The sequence below is a fragment of the Aptenodytes patagonicus genome, chromosome 14 (genome assembly GCF_965638725.1).
Source record: "Aptenodytes patagonicus chromosome 14, bAptPat1.pri.cur, whole genome shotgun sequence".
NCBI classification, from domain to species: Eukaryota; Metazoa; Chordata; class Aves; order Sphenisciformes; family Spheniscidae; genus Aptenodytes; species Aptenodytes patagonicus.
Window position 1 is genome coordinate 3,382,980 of NC_134962.1, and position 12,013 is coordinate 3,394,992.

Sequence of the window (12,013 nt, forward strand, 5' to 3'; positions counted from 1 at the left end):
GTGTTCTGAGTGGGAGTGGCATCAGCCAAGCCATACCAACATTTCTTTTATTTGCATCAGAAATTATGCCCTTATATGAGTTCTCAGTATTTTTTTTTTCTCATGTGATACTAATATATTTGCTTATTAGGAATTTTTTTAATGCCTAAAGGAGGCATAGGCGAAGCCCAGTGCCTCTTTTACAGGAAATAAAATGAGCAAATAGTGTCAGTTGTGATTGGAATCACTGTTACATCATTCTGGAAGGGATGATTTCTGTCCTGTTCGTAACACCCTACAGTTTCTTTGATACTTAAGAAACCTATCCTGGATATTTTGGTTCTAGCCAAATACCTTGCATGTCAGGCCTTCTACTCCTGAAGAAGCTCACAGAAAATACAACTAAAGGCCAGTTACAAGTCATTCTAACTGAAGCTAGTATCTTAAATACTGGCACAGGCTGGATTTGTGTCAGGACGTGGAGATGAAACTGGTCACTGATGAATGATACCTGCTTTTAAAAGCTAGAAGGTATAAGACTCTTATGCTTTGAATTTCTTTGCAGATGCAAAGAGTCTTCTGTCTTCTCACTAACCCTAGTTTTCAGAACGCTGCTGAACCTTATATTGGCCGTTGTGGTGGTTTGAGGTTTCTGTCCTGTCCCTGGGCCCTAGCCATTGAATTTCCATAATGTATCTAAAACATTAACTGGAGCTTCAACATGAAGTCTTTTTTTTTTTTTTAAAAAAAAAAAAAGGCGCCTTCGTTTCTCTGTCACAATAGAAGTAAATGTTCCTCAGGTAACGGGTCACACTGAAACAACTCCTGTAGGTACTAAGGTCTATCACAAGTCTCAAATATGAGGTGAACCTTGCTTTCTTGGATGCTTGTGTAGGGGTGAGTATGTGTGAGATCTTTCAAAATCAAAGACATCCTTCTGTAGAGGTCTTAGGGTGAGTAGGGAATAAGAGAACTAATAGGTGCCAGATATTAACCATTTGGACTAAAATATTCATGCAAGGTGCTTGTATAACCTCTAAATAATGAGATACCAGAATTTGTGTAGATTACAGCAAATTGGCTGAGTATTGAAGAGTGCTGTCATCCAGGAACATGGAATAAGATGCAGCATATTTTGTCATCTAGCTGTTGACAATGAGGATTAACATTAATGAGAGGATAAAGATCACTGGTCTTTCATATAGATTCCTCAAAAAACTAAATAAAATAGCTAGTAAGCTGAAACTGAAGAATTTACCCTGAATTTTCACATAGTGTTTTTTTTTTTTTTGTACACAAGTCCTCAGATAAAGGAGAAATTAAGTTATATCTTTTGGTTGGTTTTGGTTCATGTTAAAGGTTTTATTACTAAGCTGTCTTTCAAGATCCTTATTTAGAGTGAAGTCTTCCCGGTTAACTGAGGCAGGGAATTCTTAATGCAGTTAAAATGATAAGTTCTAGAAAAGACAAAATCTTTATGCGGTCTGTGGACCCATTGAATGTTTCATTACCTCTTCAGGGAAATGAGAGGAAAAAATAAAAGTGATGATACTGATCTGAATGTATATTTGCTGGTAATTTGTTGAATTGGCCTTTGTCTAAAAATACAAACACAAAAAGATGGGGAAATGTTGGTGTTCTTTAAAAGCTTTGCTCTGTCATCATCAGATTAAGATGTTATAGTGAGGCATCTTAAAAAGGGCTTAAAGAAGTCAGCATCAGCAGTTCCAGGTGTCTTCAAGCTGCCTGTCCTGCAATTAACATCTCTCAACCCTTTGTTACTGGCATCGATAATCTCTCTGCCTTCCTTTTTGCCTGAGACTTGTAAACTGTTGGGTTACAAAGGTGGCAGTAGGTAGCAGTATGCTTTTCTTGAGGTATTGTCTGAATGTGAGAGTGATATTTACAGAAAAGTGGAGTGAGGTTACAAGCTTTCCCTCTTTTTTTTTTTTTTGGTTGATTAATAAAGACATTGGAGGATGGATTTTTAATGTGTATTGCGTGTTTGTGAACAAGTGGTATTGCAGTAGCAGGATTTGGAATTTGGGAGTATCTTTTCTCTCTCTTGTTAGATTGGCTGCTGATACTGCTCTGGAATTTCGTCAAGCCATGTATACTGAAAAACACAGGTTTGCAGTAGTTAGAGAATCCACAGGGATGCTGAATGTGGGTGGTGGCTTCTGTAGTCTTACAGAGTGGGCAGCCCTGTGTTTTCGGGTTTGTCACTGCTTGAGAGTAGTTGACCAAATTGAAATTAAAAGCTTGTGACAGTTTTGTGATTTTTCTAGGGTAGGATACTTTTGCACTTTGATTGCTTCTGGAATTTATAGAATCATAGAAACATAGAATAGTTTGGGTTGGAAGGGACCTCTAAAGGTCATCTAGTCCAACCCCCCTGCCGTGGGCAGGGACATCTTCAACTAGATCAGGTTGCTCAGAGCCCCGTCCAACCTGACCTTGAACGTTTCTAGAGATGGGGCATCCACCACCTCTCTGGGCAACCTCTTCCAGTGTTTCACCACCCTCAGCATAAAAAATTTCTTCCTTCTATCTAGTCTGAATCTACCCCCCTTTAGTTTAAAGCCATTCCCCCTTGTCCTGTCGCAACAGGCCCTGCTAAGTTTGCCGCCATCTTTTTTATAAGCCCCCTTTAAGTACTGACAGGCTGCAAGAAGGTCTCCCCAAAGCCGCCTCTTCTCCAGGCTGAACAACCCCAACTCTCTCAGCCTTTCTTCACAGGAGAGGTGTTTCATCCCCCTGATCATTTTTGTGTCCCTCCTCTGGACCCGCTCCAACAGGTCCATGTCTTTCTTATGCTGAGGACCCCAGAGCTGGACGCAGTGCTCCAGGTGGGGTCTCAGCAGAGCAGAGTAGAGGGGCAGAATCCCCTCCCTCGACCTGCTGGCCACGCTGCTTTGGATGCAGCCCAGGATACGATTGGCCTTCTGGGCTGTGAGCGCACATTGCCGGCTCATGTCCTGCTTTTCATCCACCCGTACCCCCAAGCCCTTCTCAGCAAGGCTGCTCTCCACCCCTTCATCCCCCAGCCTGTATTGACACCGGGGGTTGCCCTGACCCAGGTGCAGGACCTTGCACTTGGCCTTGTTGAAACTCATGAGGTTCACAGGGGCCCACTTCTCGAGCTTGTCCGGGTCCCTCTGGATGGCATCCCGTCCCTCTGGCATGTCGACCGCACCACTCAGCTTGGTGTCATCTGCAAACTTGCTGAGGGTGCACTCGATCCCACTGTCTATGTCATTGATGAAGATATTTAGGTCCAGGATGAATTCAAGTGCCTAACTTGTTTTGGGGAAACTGGAACATTTTACCTGCAAACTAATGTGGGAGGAAAAACCTGAATAAATGTTTTCTTGGCTGAATATTCTTTCTCAAGATACTATGCATCAGCTTTATGCTCCACTTCTAGATAAGTGACTTCTGTTTCACTGGAATGCTCACGTTATTACAGTTTGCAAGCTTAAAACAGAGTCTTGACTGAGGGGACAGTTAATGAAATCCTGCTTGCTGAGATCTGAGGAGTGCATGCTGCATGGATGATGGTGTGCACGTGTTGAATGAGATAGCAGCAAGATGCTATACCAGCTCAGCCTGTTTAAGGGGATCTTGTTCTCCATCCCTTTTCTTGCATGTCTTTACACTAGTTCTGATGTTCTTTTTTTTATCGTTTTGGATCACTCTTTGGTGGGTTCATTTTCTGCTGGATTCATAAGCGGAGTGTTTACTGAGGAGACGGGTGACTATTTCTGTGGCAGAGGTACGTGGGTGGATGTGGCATAGACTGTGTAACTGAGCACGGGAGAAGGGAGCAGGACAGTAGCAGCCCAAGTGGTGTTAGGGTTCTACTTTGTTCTTCATAGTCCATAAATGTGGATTTAATAAGAACTGTGAATCCTTTGAGGACCTGCTGTGTATGTTATGTAACCACTTAAATCAGCCTAGGGTTTGTACTGGCAAAGCTTGCTTCATCTGTGAAGGGGAAGAGATTTGTCCTTGAAGAAACTCTTGATTTGCGTTTCTAACTTTATTTATAGTTGGTCTTAAAAGCTTACACATTTTCACAGTGGAGATTGCTTATCACGGAAGTTGCTAACCTAAGCAAAACCAGAGGGCTTTTTGAATAAGCAACAGTATATATGTTTATTGTTAATATTATTTTGCTTTTCTGTCCCATCATTTAGAGATTCTTGCCTCAAATTTGTCAAAGGCACGTAGTATCCTTTTAAAGGAGATGTGGCAGAAAGGCAGGATGATGCTGATGGGAATTGTCTATTAGGGGAAGTACAACAATTTTCAGTTTCCAGCTAGAACAGTTTCAGAAATGTGATTAATGTACTGTATTAGGAGGAATAAGATCAAGTTGATCACAGGTGTTCAGTTCCTTTAAAACAAGATAACCAGTTTGCTGCTTCAGCTGACATTTGTCAGTATCTCAACTGCAATTGAATAGTTAACTTGAGAACAAACAGAACAAAATGAACAAAAAATCATACTGGATTGGGAAGAGAAACAGATATTTGAAGACTTCCAAAGTTGCCTTATGTTGTAGTAAATATTTTTGCAAGCAGTTAGTAGAATGTTTGCTTACAAGTGCCAGCAGGCTTGCTAGGTTTAAAAGTGTAATTGCAAGTTAAGGCTTTGTGCTTTAATGTTTTGATAATCTTTGATTTTTCAGCTTCTTTTAGGCATTTAACCTGTATTAAGATGCAGTTCTGCAAGAGCAGATTAATCTAAAGTAATTTTGAAACTTACTCTATTTTTCATGAAAAATAATTTGGACCGAATGGGGAGAGGGAAAAATGGAGATACTAAATAATAATAAGAGGAAACCAAGCATTTTATAGCAAATGTAGGGGGTCTGCAATTTTAGTGTTTCAAGTGTACTGAATTTGTATACCTCTCAAATTGGAAATAATTTTAAAATTGCAGTTCTGTTAGTAGGTAACAGAGGTAATAATACAGGTAATAATAATGAGATAACATCATCTAATGCAAAAAGAAGCATGATTCTTGCATAGAATCTCTTCGTTTTCAATTACTATTTGTGTTAAAAATGCTATTCACTTTAAATGAGAGCTGTAGACCGTGCACTGTGCAGCCTTGCCCACTGGGTGGGGTATGACTAACATTGTAAAATGTATCGCGTTCAAGGAGCCAGAATGTCTCCTAAGAAGAGAAGATGCCGATTCCGTTTTTGGAATGCTTTAATGATATTGGCTTTGTGGCTCTAACGTAATTGTAACGAGCGTGTGGCACACAGGGCCTTGAACGCACGGATACATAACTGTGCGCTGTGAAGACAATACTTTAGACAAGTCTTTCTTTAGTATGTTACTGGATAAATTATTCAAATAGGATGCACTTTTTGCATGTTCTAGAGGCATAGTTTGTTTTCATAGTTTAATATTAGAGTTGAACAAGAAGTGATTAGCTGACTTTCCCTCTTCCTTTAGGCATATCACTTAAAAATTGCATGATGTGTGATCAGTTGGAGATTCTGAACAGGGAGATTGAAAGGTTATTACAGAACAACAGCGTGGAAGAAGGCACTTTAAACTCAGACTGTCTTCAGCCATCAGTGACTGACTCCGGGGATATAATCACTGATTCAGACAATGGAGCAAAATACATATTAGAGCAGGTATTCAATGCCATGAGATATAGCACTAGGGACTTTAAAATTAGTTTATTCTATTGTCCTTTTTTTTTGTTGTTGTTTAAATTTTTTCTCCTATTTTTGGAGTGGGAATAGTTGGCCGAGGGAAAGAATGTAGATAATGTATATAATCCCCTATGGAGAAGGTACAGGGGAAGGAAATATTGATGTGGATCTAGCTATATACTCATGGGTTTTTTCCTAATTCTGCTTTGCTGCAGTCATGCAAATTTTGAGATTTATTGTTCATGAAATAATAAAGCGATCTACTGATGAAAATCAGATTTGGGGAGGGGTTTGTCTTTTCCCCTCTCCTTATTTTTGGGATGGTGACATGGCATTGGAGAACACCTAGAGATGATCATGGCTTAGGAAGTAAAAAGTGCTTCTAAACAGCAAAGATGCTAAGAGTTGGGGGCTTGAAAGATTTGGAAAAAAATGACATATTCTTAAAAATAAAATTCAGACTATGTATTGGCATGTCTATGAAGGATTATCTAATCTGTTCTTAAATTTGTGTGTCTCCCCACCTGGAGTGTTAACAATCAGTTTTTACTCCTTTGAAAGAATTACGAATGTTTTAGGTATTTCCTACACCTACTACGGCAGTTCCCCTGCATCTTTAATTGCAGAATGCTGACACACATAGTCTGTGTCCAGTATTGTTCTTTTGTCTTCACTAATTTATTTTACAGGCCAGTTCAAAAGTGACTTTTCTGTCTTGTCCATCTGGTTCTCCTTTTCCTCCCAAATTCTTTTCCAGTGTTCTTCTACTTTGGTAGACTACTTTGGGTTAAATGCAGGCATTTTCTACTGATTTTCAAGCTCAGGTGAGCTGGGAAGCAAGCAGTCAGTGTTGATGTTCGATTGCCATTCTGTATGTGAATTCGGACCCCTGGACTAAACAGTTATTCAGCTGATATAAATTAATGCCTTGTGATTTTTTTTAAATATTTTTCAAGGGTTAATTTTTGGGAAAATGTGGTGTTATTGATGTAATCTGCTGTCCTTGGGGGAAAAAAGCTTCTGAAATTTTCTGTATTGCAAACCTTATTAGTGAAAGAGACAGTGATAAGGAATATTCCTTAATTCTGAAGCTCAACTATAAATTTTTACTATCCCACCTTGCAAAACCACTGAGTAGCCACTTGGATTTAAATCCTCAAAGCTGCAGATGTCTTCTGTGGTGGAATTTAGTACAAACTGGTAAATCTTCCCTACTGTAACCTTGGGCATGCTGATGGAGTTTAAAAGCATTTCTGCATTTTCATTGCACAATATATGCTTATTAAATTTCACTTGCAGGATGCTTTTAAATACTGTAAATGGAATAGACTTGTTGATTACAGTTTGTTACTGTTCTTGGAAGTCTTACTGGGATCTAAATGAATTGATGAGAGTTGGTACAATCATTTTATATTTATTTCAAAGGTCTCAACTGTTGGTAAGTGGTGGAGGTGGTATTGCTTTACTTTGACTTTTCATTCTGGTTTTCAGTGTCTTTCTGAAAGTAGAAAACTGTCAAAAAGGCAAAATAACAGAAGTTGCTTTATAATGTATTAGAGGCAAAACAATTCCAAATTTATGTATACAACAGTAAGATAAGTTCATAAATACATTGGTGCCTTATTTTGTCTCTTCTTTGTTTTTTCCAGGAACCAGCAGGAAAAGGAGGACTGATAGTACTTGGTCCTGCTGACAGCTCAGAGACTCAGTCTGGCACTTCTGAATCAGGAAATTCAGCATGTGCTGGCAGGATAATGCTGAATGACTCTGATCCTTTGCTGCCCTCCTCTGGCTCTCCTTTTCATTCAGCTCTGAAGGGAGAAACCGTTCGAACCTCTAATGCTGTGTCAGGTAAAGCATATAGAGGACCTTGAAGACACTTCTTATTTGTTTACATTTTATCTGGAATTTAAATCTCAGAATTTGGATTACCTCTGCTTGTAGCTTTTAACATTTCTTCATCTTCCAAGGTAAACAAAGATGTAAACTTTAACTGTTTTGACTTGTTCCCTTACTTCCATTGCAGCCTTTTTCTGGTGTGAATATAGTTTTAGTGTTGTTTTTTAAAAAAAAAAAAAAAAATTATCATTAGTGATTTTTTTTACGGGGGAGCTTAATGGAATTTCATATTGGATTGAAGCAGTTTCAGCTTTTTACCTGTGTACTACAGGCTTAAAATTCACTTTTTATTCTGGCTGTAATGTTGAAAGTAATCAGTTACTATTTAAATTGATGTTCTGGAGTTGTCTGCTTTTACAGCAACATTTCTAGAATCTCACTGAAATTGCTCTTAAGTTACAAGTTAAGTGTTAATTTTGTTAACATATCTGCATGGATGTTTATGTTTCTATAGCATTGACAAGTTACGTTTCTGTTGTAGCATTGTTAAATATAATTCTAGTGAGAGGAGGAGTTGCACTATAGAGAGATCGTGTTTGATAAGGCAGAACAGTAATACAACTGATGCAGTATATGAAATAAGGAGGCATGCGTCACCGGTGTACACTGCAAGATTGAGAAAAGCTTACTAAAGGGTGCCTCTGATAACCTGTAGCTGTAATATGTACAGCTGTTAGAAATATCTTTGATTCTTTCAGCAAGTTCTGTTATTTAGGAATTGTGTTAATGTTCCCTTTTGGCTTACCTGTGCAGTTCTTGAGCCAGGAATACGCATATAACTACTCCAGAAACATTCTTGGGGGAGAGTTGGGGGGTGTTTCTTGTTGTTGTTGTTTTTAAAGTACTGTTTCTGTTTACCCAATTCATTGAGGTATACTTACTACTGCTTATTATAGTTTCACATGAGCAATGTAATTGCAATGACTGCAAAACAGTTTCTGCATTCATTTAGGAGAGCACTTACATGGCATGCAACTCATTTAAAACACTGCACCATGATGTAATACTAACTCTAATACTTGTTCAAACCAGGTTATGCCTGAATTAATCAAAATGCAGTCTCAGATCTTATCTTCATTTCTGTCATCTGCTTCTGTCTTCTCAAATCTAGTATGCTGGTAAAGACTTGAGAAAAAAGGGATCCTGGTTGTCAGGACATTATTTTTTTTTTTCCCTATGGCTCCATCTGTGGTAGTTGGAGGTTCTTTGCTGAATCTTTTTTTTTTTTTTTTTTGTCATTCTGGTAGATCATATAGGCTGAAAACCTCTTTGTAAATAACCATGTCAAGGAGCAGCCTTTCTCAAGTTTCATTCAACGCAGATTCCTCCCCCCCCCAAGAGATGTTGAAGATTTTTATTTTGTGCTTTTCTGCATTATTTCTTCTATCCAATAAAACTCGTTAGAGAAATAATGAAGGAAAAGTGTGTTGCTTTATCCTGAATACCCATCAGTGTTTCTGAAACGACTTAAAAATAGGAGCTAAACTGTTTAATAGACAAGATAAAGACCAAGTTTATTTTAACAAGGAGGACTAGGGTATTTCTCTGGTTTTGCATTTTATTTAAAATCCAAAACCTCATTATTCTTTGACTAACCGTGTATTATCTGAACAGCAGTAGCTTTGAATTTCTTTAAACTGGCTGTTGTTTCTACCTTGTTTCTTATCCTGCTACAGGTAATCAGTAGTCCTTTCTACCAGAAAATGTTAGTGATATCAAATACCATCCTCACCTTTAAAACAGTAACTATGTCTGTACTGTCTGTTTGGATGACTCCTTATTCTGCTCCATGGTCTTTCACACTGGTGCATGCGTGGTTCCTGTGTCCACATAAGGAGTGGAACTGCTATAGGTTTTTCCCCAGACAAAACCCCAGGGAATAGGTTTGTACCGTGAAAGGATTTTTTTGAGAAATATCAGAAATCCTAAGGCTATTTAATAAAGTATGTCAGTACAGTGTCCAAACCCATATATTTAACTTACTACTTTGTCTTTGAAGGAATTCAGTCAACTTCTTGTTGATATTCAGTGACTATTAGTGGCTTGAAATTCAAGTTAAGTATTTGTTACAATAACATAATGAGATTACATCGGAATACTTAATAAACTTAGGCTATGAATATTTTTGAATCTGAGTTTTGAACCTTATGTTTCTCTCCAGCATTTCAGGGTGGGGACAGTGGTGTCCGTGCTATGGAACAAGCTGTAAGTTCACAGCCAGTGCCATTAGAATCTGAATCTAATACTGACAACATGGAAAATAGTTCTCCTGGTAAGATTTCTTTCTTTTAAATTGAGCAGAAAATATACTTATTTGTCCATTGTGTATATGTGTGTGTGCATATATGTGTATATACATATATTTTTAAATAACAAGAGTTTGTAACAGCTGGATTATGTTGGCACAGTGTTCAATGATGTACTTAATTGGTACTGCTGTTGTATTACATTCGCAAGAAAGCATCTGTTTTCAGGGTCATAAAATGAGGTGGAGATATATTATCACAAAGAAAATAATACTATATTGAAAAAAACTTTTAAGAAAAAATATCTTCCTTCACCACCAGTTTAATAACTATTCCTTTGTTTTTAGCATCAGTTTTGGATGAGAAAGGTGAGCAAAGCAATGAGGAGGAGCAAAAAACTATCAAGCCTACAAGTAAAGAGTTCAGGAAAACCTGGGGGTTTCGAAGGACTACAATTGCTAAGCGAGAAGGTGCAGGAGATCCTGATGTAGACTCTAGTGAACAACAGCCGCAACAGCAGCAACAAAGCTTAAACCTCAGGCGTAGTGGACGGCAACCAAAGCGAACGGAAAGAGTGGAAGAATTTCTTACAACAGTAAGACGCAGAGGAAGGAGGAGTGTTCCTACTGCTCTGGAAGATTCAAGTGAACCAGCATCCTGTCCAGCTACAGATGCTGAAACTGCTTCGGAGGATAGTGTTGAGAGCACTCCAGATATAAAACCTGCAACTCGGAGGATTGGCACTCGGAGTAGTAAGGATCAGAAAGGCTCTAAAAGCAGACGCACAAAAGAGGAAGAAGAAGAAGAGGAGGAGGAGGAGGAAGAGGAAGATGATACTTCTGATAGTGATAGTGATGGGTTAACTCTAAAGGAACTGCAGAATCGACTAAGAAAGAAACGCATTGAACAGAAACCTGTGCAGCTGACGTTGAAGGATATACAGAACCGCCTGAGGAAAAGAAATTCAGAACAAGATCCTACAGAAACGGGTGATGTCCAGTCTGAAAAACAAGTTGAGTCTGAGTTGCCTGTCAAACAAGAGCCTGAGACTGCAGACAGCACTGAGATTGCAAGTCAAGTGGTTGTGTCCGAGGAAGACACTGAAGATCTTCAGGTTCAGAAGGAGGTAAAGCCTGCCCTTGGTGCAAAAGGGAGCACAGATGAAGAACCTGAAGAACTGCCCAAAAGCAAACCTGAATCTGAGATTTATGACCCAAATGCACTGTATTGTATTTGTCGTCAGCCTCATAACAACAGGTAGGCAAAGGTTTCAACTAAAAATGTGGTGCAAGTAGTTGGAATTTTTCTGTGATGAATAATTAAACCAAATGCTAATGTTTACTTTTTGAGTATATGTAAATGAACTGTTGGGTTTGTGTGAAGTTTGGGGGGGAGTTTATAACAAATATTTAAAAGGGGGGATAAACAAATGAATACAGAAATGAACAGTGAGGCAGAACAGTATACTGGTACTTTAGCGGGGTACTTAAGATCTGCTGCTTGAAATATCTGTTGAGCATTAATTGTCTTTTCATTTCACAATGTTTTACTGTTTCTTGGGGTTTTTTTTTCAGGTTTATGATTTGTTGTGATAGATGTGAGGAATGGTTTCATGGTGACTGCGTGGGTATTTCTGAGGCTCGAGGGCGATTGTTGGAAAGGAATGGTGAGGACTATATCTGTCCGAACTGCACCATTCTACAGGGACAGGATGAGCCTGTTTCAGAAATAGACCAGCAGGAAGCTAAAGCGGGGCAAGTAAATGTGGATGGCACAGAATTCACAAGCATAGGAACAATTGAACAAAAATCTGTTGAGGACCAAGGAATCAAGGGTAGGATTGAAAAAGCTGCAAATCCAAGTGGGAAGAAAAAACTAAAGATATTTCAGCCTGTAAGTATTTTAATTGTTTCTTATTTTTCGTGTTTCACTTGAGTACATTGAGATAATGGCTTGCTTGTACAGCTGTAAATCTGACTTGGTTTTTAAAGCTAAGTATGAAGCTGAACAACCCACTAAATATTACCATTTAGCAGAAGTTTATCCATAGTTCTGTCAGTACAGGAACTGAAAAAAAAAAACTAAGAAAGTGTTATTTGGAAGTGGGGAATTTAAAAGTTCTAGGTAGGTGTAAGGAAATGCCACACTACATGCTTTGTGCTATTCTGCCCTTTATAAATATTGTTCTGGAAGTCAAACAATAAGGTGT

The 12,013-nt window shown here is 38.7% G+C and overlaps 1 protein-coding gene across 2 annotated transcripts in view; it reads left to right on the forward strand.

Annotated features, from left to right (window-relative positions):
• DIDO1 (death inducer-obliterator 1) overlaps window positions 1–12,013 on the forward strand; it is a 58,071-nt gene that overhangs the window by 8,476 nt on the left and 37,582 nt on the right. Inside the window, exons 2-5 of one of the 2 annotated variants that reach the window (XM_076351813.1) lie at window positions 7,309–7,510; window positions 9,720–9,830; window positions 10,152–11,061; window positions 11,379–11,697. In XM_076351813.1, coding sequence (XP_076207928.1) covers window positions 7,414–7,510; window positions 9,720–9,830; window positions 10,152–11,061; window positions 11,379–11,697 — 1,437 coding nt within the window. In that variant the 5' untranslated portion in view covers window positions 7,309–7,413. Of the gene's footprint in view, window positions 1–7,308; window positions 7,630–9,719; window positions 9,831–10,151; window positions 11,062–11,378; window positions 11,698–12,013 lie in introns of those variants that run through there. The other variant, XM_076351812.1, reaches the window with a different exon arrangement.